The following is a 20,142-nucleotide window of genomic DNA, read 5'->3' on the forward strand; positions in this document are numbered from 1 at the left end:
TGATGGAGATGTTGAGAGCACAGCCCAGGTCCTATGCAAGAGTACACTAAGTACTCTTACCCGCTGAGTCAATTCTCCAGGTCCACCTTTCCACCTCTTGCTGGAGCCTTTCCAGTTGTCCCAGTATCCGCTTTGGCTCCATTCCTTAGCGTCATCTTTCCACATTCCCATGCTCCAACGCCATGTACCTGCCGCCCTGCACCCCCCCTCTAATCTTTAACCCACTGACAATGCTATCTCTTTTTACTTGGAGAGTTGTGGGGGCGGGGGCCTCTGACTCATTCTTCTCAACCCCCCTGTACCTATTCTTCTGGTCTTGGCTGTTTAGTCATCTTCTCCTTCAGGAAAGCTTTGCTGAGCTCCTGTGCTGGGCTGGGCTCCCTGCCTGCCTCTCCTGATCTTAGGAAGGCCTGAGAGCTTCTCACGGAGTAGGCTAAGTGCTGGTTCGTGGATCTTCCCCACTGGACTTTAGCTTAAGGAGGACACAGGTTGTGTCTGACCTGGTCATTGCTTTATCTACAGTACTGGGCACAGAGCCTGACGTGTGGTAGAGTAGGCAGACCGAAGAAAGGAAGTGAGGTTGGCAGAGAGGCCTCGGGGCTGTGAGGGAGGATCCCTAGACATCTACCAGCCTAATGATTAGAGGTGGCAGGTGGCACAGGTGGTGTGCTTTCAAGAGCCAGGCAAATTAGATGGGACTTCTCCCTTTCCCATTGCCCCCTCTCTCCCGTCCCAGTCAGTTTGGGTCAAACCTGATACCCTAGTATGGGAGAGGAGTTCAAGACCATCCTCATCTACATAATCTGAGGTCACCTGGGGACATGTGAGGTCCTTTCTCAACTCCCTTCCCTCATCAAATCCAAGCCAGGAGCCTATCGATAAATGGATGTGTTTGACATCAAAATGAGCGCAGCAGGAACAGGCCACCGCTCTGACAGGTAAAGAAAGCACTCCTCCATGGCGCTCTCCCTAAAACTGGATTTCTGTGAGCTCAGTGCTTGAATCAAAATCTCCCATGCGTGGCTTGCCGTAGGGTGCTAGATTCATCATCAAGAGACCAGCTTGGGTCTCACCCCTCTGGACTGGACTGAGATTGGTCAGGAAGCGGGTAGGGGGAGGGATGGGGGCGGGTAGGAGCAGACGCAGAGGTACAAACTGGGGACTGTTTATTTATTTTAGTGAGACGCCCATATACAAAGAAGGCACAGGATGGAGGAAGCTGTTATAGTACCATGGGGTGGAGGGGACAGAGCTGGGGAGTGGGCCTGCCTGTGGGCAGGGATGGGGAGAGGTCCTGAGAGATTGGCCTCCACTGCTGGAATGGGGATGCAGCTCCTAGGGGACGGGGAGGGGGAGGGCCAGGTTTCTCAGAAAGCCACAGGCAGCTCAGAATATATCTCTGTGGTCAAGGGAGCAGAATCAAGTCTGGCCAACTGGGGCAGGGGCTGGGCCCCCCTCTGCCCTACATTCAAGTATCACACCCCACATGGCCTTGTGGGGAACTCCAGGCCTTGCCCAGGCTGAGGTGGTCAGGATGGGTCAGAAGTCTCTCCTCTTCGTCCTACTAGTGTCGGCTGTGCCAGGACTCCACTCTCTGAAGGATGTCACCGTGCTCCAGGTCAGTCCCAGCATAGTGTGTCCAGGCTGCCCACGGTTTCTCTTTGTCCCTTGGGGCTGCATTTCTTGCCAACTCTCTCTGTAGCCACAATTTTAGAGAGCCACTCATAAAACCCATTCCGGGGACCTGTTTTCTAGTTCACTGCTCTTGGGTCTGAGCACACAGGTCATAAGAACATCCCCTGGGTAGCCTTTAGTGTGGCCCTGTGCTCCAGTGCCTGCCAGGAATTGCGGCTGGGCCTGACTGTCTCCTCCTTGTCAGTAGTTTTATTCTGGACAGTAAACTCTGCCCAGTGACAGTGGCTCAAGGGGGATCCAGTGTGGAGGAGAGGTGTTACCACATCAGGGACCTTTTCCTCCTGTCTCCCGGTGGAGGCGCTTTGGCTTGGTTTTGGCACAGAGACTTGGACATGGCACCCACCAGGGTGTATCAGAACAGGCCACTAGTAGTTCTGTGTGTGGCCAGTATGCAGGGCCATGCTGTGCTCAGCATTTCAAGGTCTTGAAGGAGATTCCACGACCCCAGAAAACATGCCTGCACTGAAGAGGGGGATAGATGCCTGAGCCTGCCAGTGCCAGCCACACTCGTGGCCCCTTTTGGACTGTCGGAGTCATAATTTATGATAAATAGGAAGGAAGGGGGTGCTGGGTGGTTTGTTGGGGAGGGCAATCAGTAGTATCGGTCCCGAATCTGCCAGCTAGTGACCCAGTGCTTCTTGGTGGGTAGTGTGCTCCCTGGAGGTGGGTAGCGGTCTTCCTCCCGGATACGCACTGCGTGGTACTTGGGCATAATCCGGTAGTAGTGGGTTGGCTTAAAGAAGTCACACTGGAGTTTAGGCAGAAGAGAAATTGTGTCAGTATCCAGAATTCAACCAGGAGAAGATGCGTGCGTGCATGCACACACACACACACACACACACACACACACACACACACACACACACACCCCGAAGGTCTTCAGTATGAGACTGGCAGATGAACATCCCCACCCCAGGCCCACAGGAAGGAGGGGCTGAGGAAGACAGAGGAGAGCAGAGGCAGGTGGAGACTAAGCGGCTGCAGAGATTGTGAGGTAGGAAGATGGGGTGGTCTCAATGGACAGGACTGGAGGTGGGTAAGACGGTTGGTTATCCTAGGGAGATGGTGGGACTCAAGACAAAAGAGATGGGCCTCTCTTGGTTTCCTCCTTCCTTGTGGGAGGAGAGAGGACTTAGAGTTACTGTGGACATGCCTGGTGATCAGAGAGACAGGATCTAGTCCTGACTATTTCTCTTTTTCGGTCTTCCAGAAAGCAGCATGCTCATTAAAGGATTTCCCGGCACGTGGCCAGGTGGAGGTGGGGGCACCAGGGGCAGCCAGAATGGCCTGCACTTTGAGGTAGTAGACAAGTGAGATTCAAGCAGACCCCCAAGGCAAGAGGAGTAGACAGGACAGAATTAGAGACCCCAGCCAGCTGGGGATTTGGAGAGGGTTCATAGGCCGTTACCCGGGTGGGCCGGGGCGGGGGGCTGCCCCCTCAGTAGTCGTCGGTCAGCCTTTCTGTCTCTGATGGCTGGCTCCTCATCTCAGCCTTCTGTCTCTTAGCTTCATACAGGGCACGAGTGCGGGCTCGCTTGAAGAAGCCGCACTGGAGGGAGGAGGTAGGGACGGCCATCAGGGGTGCTGGTAGACCTGACTGACCATCAGCACTTGGGGAGCTGGGGCTTAGAGCTGAGGAACCTGGAAATCTAAGTCCTGAGCCCTGCTGGGTGGGTAGCCAGAGCTCCTGTTCCCCTTCGCAGCCTGCAACTCCCCAGGCATGGGTGGGACCGGAAGCTAGGGGGAGGGGCAGGGAGTGTCTGGGAAAGGGCGGCTGGGATGGAGATGAGGAATGGGATGCAGAGCCACCGGGATGGAGGGAGGTGGGGGTGAGCTGGCAGGGGGTCTGGAATGGGAAGCCCCAGGAGGCTGGGAGTCTCTACCTTCCACAGCAGGATGATGATGAGGCCCAGTAGCAGCAACCCAGCACCCACGGCCACAAGCACCAACCACAGCTCGATCTCAGCGGGCAGCTCCTCCACCAGCTCAGAGTCGATGTCCACGGAGAACTGCAGAGGAGAGAGAAGAGAGAAGAGAGAGAAGAGAGAGAAGAGAAGGTTAGCCTGCTGAGACCCCCTGCTCTGTCTCAGCCGAGGCCATGTCCCTGTTGTTTGACCTACAGCCACTAGGGGGCAGTCAAAGAGTAAAAGAAGCCCCTGCAGGACTCATTGCCACCAGCAAGTTGCTGTTTCTTACAGATTTGGCCACAGGGGCGGGATCAGATCTGGTAGGCAGCCTGGTGTCCGAGTTTGTGACACACACATCTGGACTTGCATACCAACTCTATTCCTGTTAAGTCGTGTGACCTTGGGCTAGTATAGTAATTCCACCTCTCTTTAGATCTTTCGTGAGTTCGGTAGAGATTATTTGAGGCTACTTGGAGGTATAGCCATGGCCCAAAGCATGCATTTGGGAGTTGGGCTACTTGAGCTCAAGTCCAGCTTTGCTATCCACTGGCTGTGTAGCTTTGAACAAGTTACTCAACCTCTCTGTTGTTGTCTGTAATCTGGGAATGCTAATTCCCCAACCTTAAGGGTTGTTGGACAGGATTAAACGTGATTAGCAAGAGTGGACTGCTCCGAGTGAGACCTGCTACACGACAAGCCCTTCATTATTAAAAATGCAGGCAATGCATAGCAATCAGCATGGTGTTTCCCCTCTACGATGGCATGTGTATGCTCAGTGTGCTCCAGTATGCCTAACAGGATAAGTGTGAAAAGGAGATGCTTGGGATCAGAAGTGTTTCAAATTTGGGATTTCGTTTTATTTGTGGCTCAAAATTTTTCCAGTTGGGAGCATTTGCAATTCCAGTTTTTGGAGTAGAACTATTCTAGATGACCACTCTTGACTTTCACTTCTTTTAAAATTATTTTGATAAAAAAACAAAACAAAAAAAAAACAAAACAAAAAACAAAACAACAAAAAAAACCCAGCAGGTAATGGAGACAATAAAAGGTTTCCAGTAATTCCGTGCTCTGGAAAAGACTGTTTCCAAAGTGAGCAGTGGTTAGTGTATGCCAGTGTCCCAGCAGGAAACAAGAGGATCAGGAGTTCAAGACCAGCCTGCACTACAGGAGGCCCTACCTTCAAACAACAAACAACAAACCAACAAGCCAGCATGGCCTTTGATCCTAGCACTGGGAGGCAGGGGCAGGTGGATCTCCGTGAGTTAGAGGTCAGCCTGGTCTACTTAGTGTGTTCCAGGACAGCCTAAGCTACACGGTGAGCCTGTCTCATAATGAATGAATGAATGAATGAATGAATGAATGAATGAACGAACGAACGAATAACAGAAGTGCATAGTAAATCTCTGAACTGAACTTTTCTATTTTGAGGAGAGGGTCTTATTATGTTAGCCCAGGCTGGCCTCAAACTTTTTTTTTTTCTTCTTTTTTTTTTCCGGGGCTGGGGACCGAACCCAGGACCTTGCGCTTCCTAGGTAAGGCCTCTACCACTGAGCCAAATCCCCAACCCCCTTGGCCTCAAATTTTTAATCCTGTCTCAGCCTCCCATATGCTGAAATTATAGGCTTGCATCCGTGTGCCCTCCTGAGCTACCTCTGTATTTTTAGTACACCTGGCCCACATTGATGGCATCACACTACATGCACACTTCTGCAAGCTTCATCTGCCCCCATTTTTTTTTTTTTTATGAATAGCATCATCTTTCTGTCTCGATTGATAAAGGCCAACCTGATCTCTTCTGAGGACCGCATGCACACACACAGTCATTGTAGAAATGGACCACATTTTATCGAGCCAATCTCCTACTGACAGACATTTAGATCCCTTCCAATTCCCTACTCTTATTAAGAGCACTAAAAACCCCCACGTTTTTATTTATCTTTGCCCACTTGTCCTGTTAGCTCCTTGAGATATACGACCACGTGCTAGATCAAAGGGAATGGGTGCTTTAAATTTTAATGAATATTGACAAATTCATCTCCACAAAAGAGCCACCAATTTATCCTCCCATCGGCAACGCTTCTGCCACCTAGCATCACTGGTCGGCATTTCTCTCTTTAGTATTTTCCAATCTGATGGGCAGACAGCTCTTCATTTAAGGTTGTTTTGTTTAATTTGATTTTTGTTCGTTTGTTTTCCGAGACAGGGTCTCATGATCCTGTAGCCTTGGCTGGTCTGGAACTCACCATGTGGACCAGGTGGGCCTTGAACTCACAGTGATCCTCCTGTCTCAGCCTCCAGAGTGCTGGGATTAAAGGTGTGCACCAGTAAGCCTAGCTAAAGGGTTTTTTTGTTTGTTTGTTTGTTTGTTTGTTTGTTTTTAAAGACAGGGTTTCTTTGTTATAACCACCCTGGCTGTCCTGGTCTTTGCTCTGTAGACCAGGCTGGCCTCGAAGTCAGAAATTCACCTGCCTCTGCCTCCAGAGCACTAGGGCTTAAGGCATGTGCCACCATGCCCAGCCATGTTTTACGTTTTAAATATTAAAATTTTATATTAAATTGTGTATATGCATTTGTGTATTGTGTGGGGATATGTGTATATTAGTGCAGACTGCCCTGGAGGCCAGGAGAGGTTGTCTGATCACCGGGAGTTAGAATTATAGACATTGTGAGCCGCCTTGTGCTGGGAACCGAACTCAGGTTCCCTGCAAGAGCTCTTAACTACAGAACCATCTCTCCAGCTTTATGTGTAAGTTATTTATATTTCATCTCATAAACATTGCCTTTTTAACGTTATCTTTCATATTGAATTTTTTTTTTTTTGTTCTTTTTTTCGGAGCTGGGGACCGAACCCAGGGCCTTGCGCTTCCTAGGCAAGCGCTCTACCACTGAGCTAAATCCCCAACCCCTCATATTGAATTCTTAAAATAGATTCACACTTCTTCATATTCCTTTGGAACATGGCCTTTTTAACTTATCTTCTGTTGTATATGGATTTACAGTTTCATATGGTCTAAGTTTTCATTTCCTCCCTTGGGACTTTGGACTTGTGATAAAGTAAAAGCCACTCCTGGTGCCTCACACCTTTAATACCAGCACTTGGGAGGCTGAGACAGGAGGATTGTTCTACAAGTTTATGACTAGCCTGGGCTACATGGTGAGATCTTGTGTCCCCACCCCCCAAACAAATAAATAGTGCCGGTGAGATGGCTTAGAGGGTTAGGACCCTTGTTGCCTGAGTGTGAGTATTCAGACTTGCGTGGTGCCAGGAGAGAAGCAATTCCTGTGAGTTCTCTTTTGACTTGTGCACACACACTACGGTGTACACATACTCCCTCCCCAGAAAAAGAAATCAAATTAAAAAAATGGGGCTGTTCTTGCAGAGGACCTGGGTTTGATTCTCAGCACCCGTATGGCTGTCTGATAACAATAATTCCAGAGGTCACACCCTCTTCTGGTCTCTGAAGGCATTGCACAGAGACCAGAGTACATGCCAGCACAGTATGCATGCCTATAAAATGATAACTGAATTTTTAATTAAAAGCTAAGTAAATAACTCACTCTCCCCATAAGTAAGGGTAAAAGTTACTATTAAATTATTCTTTTATTTTGGCACACATTGAATTCCTACATTTAAATATTTTGTTAAACACCAAGGTGGGTTTTTTTGTTGTTGTTGTTGTTGTTATTGAAGATTTATTTATTGCATATAAGTACACTGTAGCTGTCTCCAGACACACCAGAAGAGGGCATCAGATCCCATTACAGATGGTTGTGAGCCACCATGAGGTTGCTGGGAATTGAACTCAGGACCTCTGGAAGAGCAATCAGTGCTCTTAACCACTGAGCCATCTCTCCAGTCCCCACCAAGGTGTTTTGTTGGTGGTGTGAGGTAACTTGTCTTTCTTTCTCAAATGTGTTCTTCTAGTGCTGCCTAATAATATCTCAAGCCCCCAATGCTCCTGCCTCCACCTGAGTCCTGGGATTACAGAGAGTCCCCAATGTGACCTTTTATCTCTACTCCTTAAGAATGCAGACCAGAGTTGGTGAGGGGATAAAAGTTTTCTTCACAGGCCCAGTGGACAAACTCCACATGGGCACCATAGCATGCACGCCTGCCCTCTTCCCTACACAGCATCATAATAAATTATTTGCTTTTTAAAGCCCAGGCACAGGCCAGGCAGCAGTGGTGCACACCTTTGATCCCAGCATTGGGAGGCAGAGGCAGGAGGATCTCTGAGTTTGAGGCCAGCCTCATCTATAAATTAAGTTCTAAGGCATGCAGGGATACATTATGAGGCCCTGTCACAGAGGAGGAAGAAGAGGAGGAGGAAGAGGAGGAAGACAAGGGGGAGGAGGAGAGGGAGAAGGGGTAGGAAGAGGAAAAAGGAGGAAGAAAAGAAGAAGAAAGAAGATGAGGGCAAGGGGAAAGAAAAGGAAGATGAAGGGTAGGAGGAGAGGAGGAAGGGGAGAAGGAGGGGGAATGAGGAGGGAGAGGGAAGATGAAGAGGAAGAGGAGGAGGAGGAGGAAGAGGAGGAGGAGGAGGAAGAGGAGGAGGAGGAGGTCTGTAATATGGCTACATTTCCAGTGTCCAGTCCTTTCCCACCCTTCTTCATCCCACTGGCTTACTAAAGGAAGTGCATCCCAGAGTTCTTCACCTGCCTTCTGTTTACCCCACTTTGTGTATCTCCTATGTATCTCCACTTACATTCTTTTCACAACGAATTAGCAGTCTGCCATATTTCTTCTTCCAACTTAGAACACCCCACACACACCTCGGAATTTCCTGAATCCCACTCGTACTGGGATAATTTGAGAAGATCTGACGGTGAGAGAATATCAGCTTTTCTTTTCCCTATCCATAACCTTAATTTCTTGTCATTTGTTTATTGTTCTGTTTATTCCCGGGTGCTCTACACTCTCTCTGCTGTACGTACCTGCATTGTTGTTGTTTATGATCTGTTAGATTGACTTGGTTTTGTGACGCAGTCTTGCTATGTAACCCAGACTGTCCTTGAGCTCACTAAGTTGCCCAGGCTAGCCTCCAACTTAAGTTAGTCCTTCTGCACCAGCCTCTAGAGTACTCCAGCACAGCCAGCCCTTCCTAATTTTTATTTGCTTAATTTATTTTATTTTGGGGGTAGTTGGTTTTTTTTTGAGACAGGAAATTTCTATGCAGTCTTGGCTATCCTGGGACTCACTATGTAGACCAGACCAGCCTTTAATTCACAGAGATCCACCTGCCTCAGTTTTCCAAGTGCTGTGACTAAAGGTGAGTGCTACCATGTCCTCTCTACCTTTAAAATTGTGTGTGTGTGTGTGTGTGTGTGTGTGTGTGTGTGTGTGTGTGTACATTTGTGTGTGGGTCCCCTGTGTGCCCTTTTGGAGGTCTTTCTCTATCATTCCTTCTCTACTTTTTTTTAAAAATTACTATCTCTCAATGAACTAGTGGCTATTTTGTCTACGTTGGCTGGCCGGCCAGCCCCCAGCATCCCCTGCCTTCAGTGACCTATAGCTGAAGTTATGTGCATGGGCCAACCTGCCCAGCTCTTTTTTTTTTTAATTATTTATTTCATGTATGTGCATACACTGTCACTCTCTCCAGACACACCAGAAGATCCCATTACAGATGGTTGTGAGCCATCATGTGGTTGCTGGGAATTGAACTCAGGCCCTCTAGAAGAGCAGTCAGTGCTCTTAACCACTGAGCCGTCTCTCCAGCCCAGTGCCCAGCTTTTACCTGGGTGCTTCAGCGCTAAGGATCCAAATTCAGGTTTTCACACTAGTTGAGCAAGGCCTTTGCCTGCTGAGACATCTCCCCAGCCCCTCACTTTTAGTTTTGAGGCAGAATATCAGTAAGTTGCCCAGGTTGGCCTTGAATTCACCGTAGCCTAAGCAGACCTGGAACTTAACGATTCTCCTATCCTGTCTCCCAGGAAACTAAGGTAGCAGGCCTCCAGTATCAGGACCAGCATCATTTTAACACCTACTCACCCATGTGGTCTTATTCTCCATGTTGATGGTAGGGATACTGGTTCTCAGGAACAGGGTAGCCCAGCCATCTACTCGGACTCTGTCAAAGTCTTTGTAGTCCTACCAAGAAGATAGAGGGGTCAGAACTAGCAGCTGACGTCTCTCTTGGTCTCCCCCTTGACTCTACACTCTCTACCCTCTTCAGTGCCCCACCAGGCGGCACTCTCAAAGGATCTGTCATCCAGCCTCTCTCACACACAAATGTATCCCATTCATCCCTCTGCACTGCGCTCTGTGCTGATGCCAGACTAGCAGACACAGGGAAGGGCACAGTTTAGGTCAGGCTCGTGGGCTAAATCTACTCTGCACCTGTTTCTGGTACATAGCCATGCCCCTTCATTTACCTAAGGTGGCTTTTGTAGTCCAGCGTTGGAGCCTGAGCAGATATGACAGGAACCAATCTTATAGGCCAGAAAGATTGATAGTCTAGTCTCAAGAAAAGGTTAGACTACATACCAAGAAAGGGCGGGTATAAGAATAACCATAATAGGGGCTGGAGAGATGGCTCAGTGGTTAAGAGCACTGGCTGCTCTTCCAGAGGTCTTGAGTTCAAATCCCAGCAACCACATGGTGGTTCACAACCATCCATAAAGGGATTTGATGTTCTCTTCCGGTGTGTCTGAAGACAGTGACAGTGTACTTATATATAACAAATAAATAAATCTTTTTTTAAAAAATTAAAAAAGGACTGGGGCTTTAGCTCAGTGGTAGAGCACTTGCCTAGGAAGCACAAGGCCCTGAGTTTGGTCCTCAGCTCCAGGGGGAAAAAAAAAGAGTACCCATAATCTATCCAAGCAGGACAGGTGACCCAGATAACTTCCAGGAAAGACATGTCTTATTGAGAGGAGAGGACTCCAGCTACTGAAGTTAGCTAGGATCTCAATGATTAGAAGTGAAGGTTGCTGGAGACCTTGATAGCTTAATAGGGAAGTCACACATAGAGATAGAAAAAAAAAAAAGCTGGCATTACAGTGTGGGGGGGGGGAGCAAGGGCAAAGGCACAGGGATAGAATGTAAAGGACACATAGAAGGTCATTTTGGAATTATTACACATTCACACACGTGACATGCAACCACAACACTGATGTGGAAATATTACACATTCACATCCAGACACGCATCTGTGCAGAACATGATACTGTTTTATATACATGCACATTTGCACTCACACACACCCTGCCTTCAATCCCTCCCTGCCACTCTCCTCACCCAAGTGGATAGCAATGAAGGCCTCCAAACCCAGCACTGACCTCAATGAAGGTGCTGTTCCACACCCGTGCCTTCACGGTCACATTGGTAATGTTGGAGGCATCTGGAAGGGGGCACTCCAGCCACACACAGCGGGCGCGGCCATTGGAACAGGTCTGAGGTGGACAGGAGGACAGACGGGAGACAGCCTGAGTCTCTAGACATGACACTGGCTCCTTACCTTCCTCCCTCCTAGACTTCATCCCAGCCTGGGGTTCATTGTTTTGCTCATGGGTATTCCTCTACGTTAGGAACACGCATTCAAGCTGCATTCTCGGGCCAAACTCCTCTGATTCAGGGAACACATGAAGCATAGGCCCTGCTCAGACTGGCAAGGAGCAGCCTCAGAAACCTCTCCCAAGCCAAGCACGCTGAGTGTCGTCTGCTGTCTTGGGATACCCCTTCAACCTCTCCAGCCAGTAAGGCCTCCCCCGGGTCCCCATATGTTCTCCTCAACTTCTTCCTGCACACTGCCCTAAACATCCTCTAGCCCCTCCCCACACCAAATGTCCAAGCTACACCCAACAGGGTGTGAGGCCTTGGAAGTGCCAGCATTCTTCTTTGGGACCACTGTGTTGGATGTGCCCTAGGGTTGGTGGTTAAGTTTGTTTTTTTGTCAGGAGACTCTTGAGGCCCAGATGTACAGTACCTCTCTCTCTAGTGTCTCTGTGTCTCTGTGTGAGTGGTCACTATCACTCTTGCCTGTGGGCCCCTGATGTCCATGTGCCTTGTGATGGCCTGTGCAGTCCCTCCCCACCTTTGCCCTGGCCACTCACCAACACGGTCTCAGACTTGGCTTTTTTGGCAGCAGCTAGCGTGACAGGTGGAGGACCCTGGTCTCCCCCTGGATCTAGTTGTCTCCGCCGGCGCTGTGGGGACAGTGGCTTGACTCCAGGGTCCTAGAGAGGGCAGAGATATGTTGGGAAGTCAGAGAGAGAGAATAGTTGATGGGAGATAGGGAAGGGACAGGGAATAGTCAGGTTCCTAAAGACCACCAAGGTGGCCAGGGAAGACACTGGCCTTTCTGCCTCCACCATGCAAATGAGACATGCATGGACCATCCCTGATGATGGACTTACAGAGAGAGTAAGGTTGAGAGGGTTGACAAGGTTTCCATGTGGCTGGCAGGGCCAGGACCCATTGCTATGGATGGTGATCTCCGTAGGGTACAGCAGCCACTTGCCATTGGTAACTTCATACGGCCACTCCAGACCTAGAACCAGTGTGCCCAAGGCTGCCAGCCCATCTCCCACTGGGCTCACCTGTGGGCACACATGACCTGAGTGTCATGGTTACCATCCTTTGGAAAACCACCCACAGCTCAACAACCCTAAAACCTTCCATGTTTGAACCCCAGATACGGGACAGTCTCCCCACGGTCTTTCAGAAGAGTCGACAGCCAGGGCCCCAGAGGCGCCCTTACCTGGAATTCATATTTCAGGGGGCTTCCCACATCCTTCACAGTCTTCATGGCAGCCTCGCCCATCACTGTCCCACTAAAGAAGCTCTGCAGTCGATGATTCATCCTGGGTAAGAAGACACCCCAGGTCAAAGCAGACAGGAGGCCAGAGCCCTGCCGGAGGGGACTGCAGTGTATTACCCACAGTTCCCCTGGCACATAAACCCCAGTTCTACCGTGCACCAGCTATGCAGGCTCGCACAGTCTACCCATCCTTCCTGAGCCTCAGGTTCCTCGCCTACACGGTGGGGTCAGAAATAGTTGGTACAGTGCTGGGCAGTGATGGAAAAATGACCAAGATGTCTTTGCACAGTGGGCTTTCAAGGAGGTGGGGGAGGGGCCGAAGAGATGGCGCTTGTTGCTCTTCCAGAGAGCTGGAGTTCAGTTTTCAGCACCATCTGTTACTCCGGTTTCAGGGGACCTGACACCTTCTTCTGGCATTCATGGGCATCAGGCACACACAGGGTGCATAGACATACATGCAGTCAAAATGCCCCATGTACATGAAATAAAATAATCTAAGAAAAGGAATTTTTTTAAGTTGGGGAGGGTTGCTGGAGAGGTGGCTCTATGGTTAAAGCACTCTCTATGCAAGCGTGAGGTTCTGAGTTTAAATCCCCCCAGAACCCACTCAAAAGCTGAGTGCTGTAGTACACAGCTATAATCCAAGTGTTCCTAATGCGGGATGGCAGTGGGTCCCTAAGGAACCCCATGGGCCAGCTAGCCTGCATGTGCATCCTCGTGTATGCAATGGCCAACAGCAAGGAGACCACCTGCCCCACACAAGGTGTAGATGAGATGCAACACCTCACATGGTCCTCTGACCGCCACATGTGTTCCACGGCATGCACGCATTCTCACACGTGCACGTGCTAACACACACCATACACATACGTACACAAAGGTAATATCCAGAAAATAAAGTGGGGAATCTAAAGGAAGGGCAGAGACCATCGCCTTAGCCCCAGGAACTAATGCTGCCCGTTACAGGGATCACGGCTCTCAGGAAATGATGACCCAGGAGGATCCCAGAATAAGAGAAGTATCAGGGGAGCTTAGGAGGCACCTTGAGGGTAGGGGAGCCCTGTCTGAAGCACAAAGGACTGGGAACAAAGTGGTACCCACAAACTGAGCGAGGCCTGGAGGGTGTAGTCCACCTGCAAAGTCAGGAACATGGGCTGCAAGTTGTCCTGGTGACTTGACCTGAGGAGAACATGCAGGTGGTAAGGAGGAGACCCAGGATACGAGCTCAGACTCGACCCGACTACCCTCACTGGGTCACTCACGTGGACAGCTGTAGATGTGCCCTAAGGTCCCTCGTGTGCAAAGTTACCCCGGTGACCTCAAAGGCGATGAGCAGCTCCATCTAGTACCAGGGTCAGGGAAACAGAAAAGAGCATTTGAATGTAGCCGGGGGCGATGGCACAGGGAAGATCCCATGAGGGGATCTCTATCCCTCCTCCTTATCCCTCCCATCTCAGTGATGAGATCGTTGGACATCGATGCTGCTTTGGGGATCTCTGCCACTTTTTTGAAACCTTAAGCAAATTACTGAGAGTTTCTAAGCCTGCATTTCCTATTCTGTGAAATAGCTATTGTGTTAGGGAAAATTGAGATAGTACATCAGGTCAAAGGTGTGAGCACAGCATCAGGGCTCAGCCCAAGCGGTCCCTTTGCCTGCACCTTCCCTAGAATCATGCACAGATCCCTAGTGGCTCCATATTTTAGTCTCTGGGCTTCTTCTCACCCCCTGTTGTGCCTTCCCTTCCTCCACTCTGGTTCTTTGCTTCAAGAAATCCTATGAATTGGGCAGGTAAGATGGCTAGAAGCTCGCCAGGAGAGGAGGATGTGGCCAGGTCTCACCCTCTGGTTCCGTTTGAAGGGGTTTCCTAGCTCACACACGGTGTTGGTCTCGTTAGCTTGGCAGGTCCCAGCCTGAGGGAAGAAAGCAAACAAGATCGGGGTTACACTTGTCTTCCGTCTGCCGGGGGAGCACAATTAGAAGCCTTGAAGGCTTGCTACCGAGTAGCAGAGGTACCCCAGTCCTGAAAAAGGTCAGCACACCACCGCGAACGATAATTCAAACAAATGTATGTCATATACAGTGGGGTGCAAATCACCTGGACAGCAGGCACTCACCGGGCGCACGGAGGACAGAAGCAGAGCGGATGACACCTCTAGAGTGAGCAGTGCCTCATGGGCATCTTCCCCAGCCCGTTGGCGGCTCGGCGAATTGGTCACATTGATGCTCAAGAACAGTTTCTTAGTGTCTCTGCTGTACTGGAGCCTGAAGAGAGGAGTCTGGGACTAAGCAAAAAGCCTTATCTCCACTAGGCTCTGCCCCTCAGGCCTCCAGGGCTAGGAAAGCCATTGAGGGGCCAACCAAGTCATACCAGGCAGTCTTAACTCTGACTAATGTAAGCACCTCTGCTCACATCCACCCTACCCCTGCCCAGTGAGGCCTTGCCCCAGTTCTGTCAGCCAGTGAGGCCCGCCTAACCCTTGACCAATCAGGGTCACCCAACTACACCTGCTTAGAGGCTGCAGCTGCTCAGACACGAAGGCGGCTCGCATCTGCAGGTTGCTGTCGCACTTGTTGTCTGGCCCGCACTCTTTCTGGAAGTGGACCTGGGGACAGTGGAAGGCTTGAGAGGCTGCAAACCACACATCACCTTCTGACTCTACGCGCTCCTAGCCCGGAGAGGGCCCGCTCACCTCGGTGTGATTCTCCATAGCCTGTGCCTGGTTGAGGACCGGGTAGGCATCCAGGGACCGTAAGCCCAGCTTGAGGCGATCGGGCATGCGCAAAGGTAAGGAGTAGTTCATGGTGATGACGATAGGACGGAGTTTATCACGAACATTGTCCTGGGGAAGAGGGTGCCGTGAGCACAGTTCCCAAGCTGAACCCTCCCATCTCGTTAAATGCTAGCCAGACTAAAACCCAGTGAGGGGCTGGGCTTCTCTCTACCCTGAACCCCCAGGTTAAGCTGAACCCCTACTAATTCAATCACCAAATCGAGTCCTACTGTCTTGCACTGCCCTGGGACAGGGGCTCCACTTTATGGATTTCCAGGTCTACTTCCCCATAACACCATCACGCCCCAAAGAGGATCTGAGCTTGTCCTGAATCGGGGACCCATTCTTTCCAGACTGGGCTAGAGCCAACACCTCTTTTCTAAGGTGATAATCTCTTGGCCGCATCTCACGTCAGGGCTTATCTTCCTCCTAACATGGGCAACCTGCTCTGTGCAGCCACCATCTTGCCAACCCATACTCACCAGACTGACTTCCCAAGACTCTGTCTTTGGGGATATACCCCTCTGTGAGCTTTGACTTAGAGGGACGCTGGCCACCTCTCCCAGAGATCTCAGGGCCCCCGTCCTCCCCCACAGCACCTCTCTCACCATCAGCAGTAACTCCAATGTCTGGCAATGTGTCTCTGGCATGGAGAAGAAGCCATGGAAGACCGACGACTGGCTACGGGCGAATCGGAGCCTGGGTGGGCGTCGGTCCCTGTCAGCCTCCACTGTGTAAGCCAGGGCTGTAAACAGACAGGGCAGTCAGCAGGTGACCAGGTGAACACACCCCTATCTCCCTCCCACCTGAACACCCTGTGCCCAGCACTCACTGATGTTCCGCCTGTAGTTGGGGTTCCCGGCACTCTGGTTGTAGGCAAAGCACAGCTCCACCTGAACACTGTGGGGGTGGGGGTGGGGACACAGAGCAGGGCCTGGTCACAATGGGAAGGACGGTCATGCCCTACTTTTCACTCCTGTGCTAGACAAAGAACTCAGGACCCTTGTGTGGGGAAGTTGAGTCTACAAAGCTGCAGTAACCTCTCACTGCCTCTAGAGGTCGCCAGCAGGGAAACAGGTCCAAGGAGCAGCAGGGTTTGTCTGAGGTTATCAGGTGGCTGACAGCCCAGTCCAGGTCTAGGGATCTCCAGATCTTCCTTTTATCTCTGATCCCCTGATTTTCAGCTCTCCACACACACACACACACACACACACACACACACACACCCCTTGTCCCTTTTGCTTTCAGACTGATAGCCACAAAAAAAGCTCTTAGGATCACTACTGATGTATCACTTTATTAGCAACCAACTGGGGTTTTGGGTGGTGGTGGTGGTGGTGTTTGTTTTGTTGTGGTTTTTTTTTTTTTTTTTTTTTTTTTTTTTTTTTTTTTTTACATTTGAGGTATAGACTACTGTGCTTAGAACTTTTTTGTGTAGTATCTCATTTAATCACTTCAAAAACCCCAGTTAAGTGGTTATTAACTTTTATACGTTATCTGAGAGTCAGACTAATAAGTTGCCTGGGGTGAATCTCCCTCCCCATGCCCATCTACCTAAGAGCATTCCTTTTCCCCTTACTCTTCTGAGTTCTCCTGCTCTCCCTCAGCAGTGAGTGGCTGGGCTTCGAGCCAGATGGTCCAGAGCTCCTGTTCCTAAGTTTGTGCTTAGCTCCTGCAAGGAACTCTGACTTTGAATGAGATTGGCTAGGGACTATGTTGCTGACCCTAGCATCCAGCTACTGATGGTGGGACATCAGGCGTGTCTAGGGGAAGGCCCTAGGGCCTGAGGCCTAAGGAGTGGGTAGGAAGAGCCAGGCTGACAGTCTCACCAGGAAGTAACCGTACAAAGCGAGGGGTCCAACACAGCTGGCCTGGCCACCAAGGTCCTGTGGAGGATATTGATGACAGGTCGGGCCCTATAGTAATGGAAAACAGACAGACATCAGTATTTCCTGCCTACCCCAGACCAGAGTTGGGGTTCAGGTTTCTGTGGATCACCGCCAAAGGTGGGCAGAACTGAGACTCCAGGAAGACAAGGGTGGAGAAAGGACATGACCCTGCCCGGTCTCCTAGCTTACCGCAGCAGCACAATGTGGTCCGACAGGCTCCCTACTAGCAGGTCTGGGTATAAGTTTTCATCCACATCCATCTTCCCACTCAGAGAGTAGCCGAAGGTGGCCAAGCCAGGCAGTCCTAGTGTCTCTCCGTGGATTATCTGAAGTCAAGAGCAAGTGATAGGGACAAGCTCTGAGACACGCCTGGAGGAGGAGGGACCCGGAGAATAGGGGTATCGGCCTTATCTCTGCCCATTCGTACCTGCTGAGGCTGCTTGAGGAGCCCCCCGGAGCTGCTGTGGTAGATGTATACTTTGCCCAAGCCCTCAAATGGAGCTCCCACAGCAATGTCTGAGGAGGAGAGACAGGACAGAGTCACTAGCCATACTGGGCCCCATAGCTCCTTCACTCTCTGCTCCAGGCTACCGAACTCAGGGTGGCGGTAACCTTGCCCTGACAGAAGTGTTTAGAGCAGCAGAGAAGGAACCTCAGAGCTCCAGAGCTCTGGTGGCAATGGAAAGGGAAAAAGACTTCCTCATTGTCACACGGCAAGTGGCATTGTGCAGACAGAGCCATGTGCCACATCCCCCAGCATTTCTCACTTTGTGGATCCCCACCCCCAACAACCACCTCTCTGGAATACCTTGGTTCTTCTAATGGCATTGGTTCCAAGACCAGAAACTACCGGCACATCACTCACAACCCCCATTTCACTCAACCCTTACGAGAATGCTCTGTGTGTGTGTGTGTGTGTGTGTGTGTGTGTGTGTGTGTGTGTGTGTATGTGTGTGTTTGCTATTGTAGATGAACAGGCTCAGATCCCAAGGTCACACAGCCAGGAAACTGGATTATACATACAACACTACAGTGGACTTTGCTTCAGTATAATGGAACTTCACGTGTCAATATTCTTAAGATGCTAAGCAGTGCCTCGTCCAATAAACAACACGTTTGATGATCTCAGTCTGTGCTGAACTCATCGGCTACATTTGATTTGAGGCCGGGGTAACTGGGAAGGACGCCAAGGACAGGAATCAGACCCCTCAGTGGGAAGCCCTTGGGCCCATTGGCTGACCTCTCTGCCATCCACGTCTGCCTCCTGAGAAGCTTTGCCTTCCCTCTTTTGGTTCTCGGCTGTCGTGGGAAACTGAGATTGTTGGAGAACTGACCTTTGGTAAGCTAAGCGCTTCCACAGTAATTGGACTCATATTCTAATGTGTCCTCCCTCCCTGTGACTTCTCCCCCGGGACCCACAGAACACTGGCAAGGTAATGGCACTATACCTACGGCTCCCACCTTGTCCCAGCCCTTTCTTATCACCTGATATGGTACATTCTTGACCTCACCTCCCCAGGTTTCCTACCTGCTTCCTCCCTATATCCACCCCCACCCCAGAATGACCCTCCAAAGTACCAACCTATCATATAACATCCCTGCTCCAAAGAATTCTTAGATACCTCCCACCTTACTGTCACTGTGACCCAAACAGAAATCCCCATTTCCTCTGCCTGACTTTCAGAGGATTTACCAGCTTGTTCCCAGTGTACACTTCGGTGGTGTACACGACATTGTTCCTGTGCTCACGCTGTATGCTGTCCAGACCCCTCTTCTGGGCACTCTCAGCCCAACCCACTTATCAGCCACTCTAGGCGAGCCCCCAGCCTCTCTACATCCTCTCTATTATGTCTGTGAGTCCTATCAAGGTATGCAGTTGGTGCTTAGCCGGTGAGGGTTCTGAAGGAGGGATACTGGCCCCTACCCTGGAATCCATCCTGGTTGATGTCACCAATGCTGGCTACAGAGATGCCAAAGGCAGAGCGACTGGGGCCATGGAGCAGGAGGGAAGGCTGATCAGGGAAGGACGTTCCCGCCTGGTTCATGAAGACATAGACGGCACCCCCTACCTCCTCTTTCCGTTCGAAGTAGTAGGGAGCACCCACCAGGAGGTCCTGCCACCTGCACGGGGGAAGAGTGGGAATGGAAGTGTGAAGTTGACTCCCGATAGACACTGCGAATGTCATCTAATGAGCACGATATTACCAGGGCCGTACGACTGAGCAAATGACAAGCCCGACCACACACAGTCCATGAGAAGGCCAGCAAGACCCATCTAACAGAAAATGCATGTCATGGAGAAATCGAAATCGTGCAGGCTAAGATCACAGACGCCCCCCAAAAAAAGCCCCTACCCCACAGGCACCTTCCGAATGACAGGCACAGACAAGAAAGCACAGGTGTCATGCAAATGTCATGCAAATGTCCAGACTCCCATAAGGTGTGATTGAGACCCTGAAGACAGCAAATTCGTGAATGCAAAGCTTCTACTTCCTTGATCTAGCTTGAGCAAGCCTGCCACCCCCCACCTCTCCCCCTAACCCCAGAAGATGCCCCGTGTCCCTAGATTCTCACCCATCATTGTTCAGGTCTGCCAGGGCAATGGCACTGCCAAAATAAGCGCCCACCTGCGTGCCCTTCAACACCTGCCTCCTCTGCAGGTCTCCACCCGACTCTTGTTTCAGCAAGAAGACAGCGCCCATATGTTGGTGCCGTGGGGCACCCGTCACAAGAGTGATCTCCGAGGGATGTAGGATGGCACTGCCTACCTGCATCGTGTACCCTGGGATGAGGGGGGGAAGTGTTCAACCAAAGCCCCAGTAAATGTGTCCCCTTCTATACTGAGCCCATCCTCCTTGTTGTCCACCCTCTCTGATCCTCTATTCCTCTAGGCCAAGTTGAGTAATTCAGTGGGCCACGGATCCAGTCAGACTCTTCCTTGCTCACTGAGCTTCGTGACAGAACTGACTTTGCATCTGAAAGCTTAAACCACGTGCAGGGTCCCCCACGCAGGTGGTGCTCAATAAATGTGTGCTAACTGAACTAAATGCTTCTAGTCACATCTGTACTGTAGGGTCACCCCACAGCACTCCAGGAGTAAAAGGGCCAGTGTGTTAG

General features: G+C 50.6%; 1 protein-coding gene across 3 annotated transcripts in view; it reads right to left on the reverse strand.

The window, feature by feature from the left end:
* Positions 1–1,149: 1,149 nt before the first annotated feature.
* The window catches only part of Itga3 (integrin subunit alpha 3), a 32,007-nt gene continuing 13,014 nt past the window's right edge, over positions 1,150–20,142 (reverse strand). For 2 of the 3 annotated variants that reach the window (XM_087573152.1, NM_001108292.2), the window contains 21 exon segments: positions 19,600–19,807; positions 18,950–19,146; positions 17,453–17,541; positions 17,215–17,351; positions 16,966–17,052; positions 15,969–16,036; positions 15,745–15,881; positions 15,056–15,205; positions 14,871–14,968; positions 14,480–14,627; positions 14,204–14,275; positions 13,627–13,706; positions 13,466–13,543; positions 12,305–12,407; positions 11,961–12,143; positions 11,658–11,780; positions 10,884–10,997; positions 9,595–9,693; positions 3,579–3,704; positions 3,104–3,244; positions 1,150–2,443 (listed from right to left, as the gene is read on the reverse strand). In XM_087573152.1, the coding sequence (XP_087429278.1) occupies positions 3,134–3,244; positions 3,579–3,704; positions 9,595–9,693; positions 10,884–10,997; positions 11,658–11,780; positions 11,961–12,143; positions 12,305–12,407; positions 13,466–13,543; positions 13,627–13,706; positions 14,204–14,275; positions 14,480–14,627; positions 14,871–14,968; positions 15,056–15,205; positions 15,745–15,881; positions 15,969–16,036; positions 16,966–17,052; positions 17,215–17,351; positions 17,453–17,541; positions 18,950–19,146; positions 19,600–19,807 (2,408 nt within the window). In that variant the 3' untranslated portion in view covers positions 1,150–2,443; positions 3,104–3,133. 3 annotated transcript variants of the gene reach the window in all.

This window comes from Rattus norvegicus, chromosome 10 (assembly GCF_021556685.1).
Source record: "Rattus norvegicus strain SHRSP/BbbUtx chromosome 10, alternate assembly SHRSP_T2T, whole genome shotgun sequence".
NCBI classification, from domain to species: domain Eukaryota; kingdom Metazoa; phylum Chordata; class Mammalia; order Rodentia; family Muridae; genus Rattus; species Rattus norvegicus.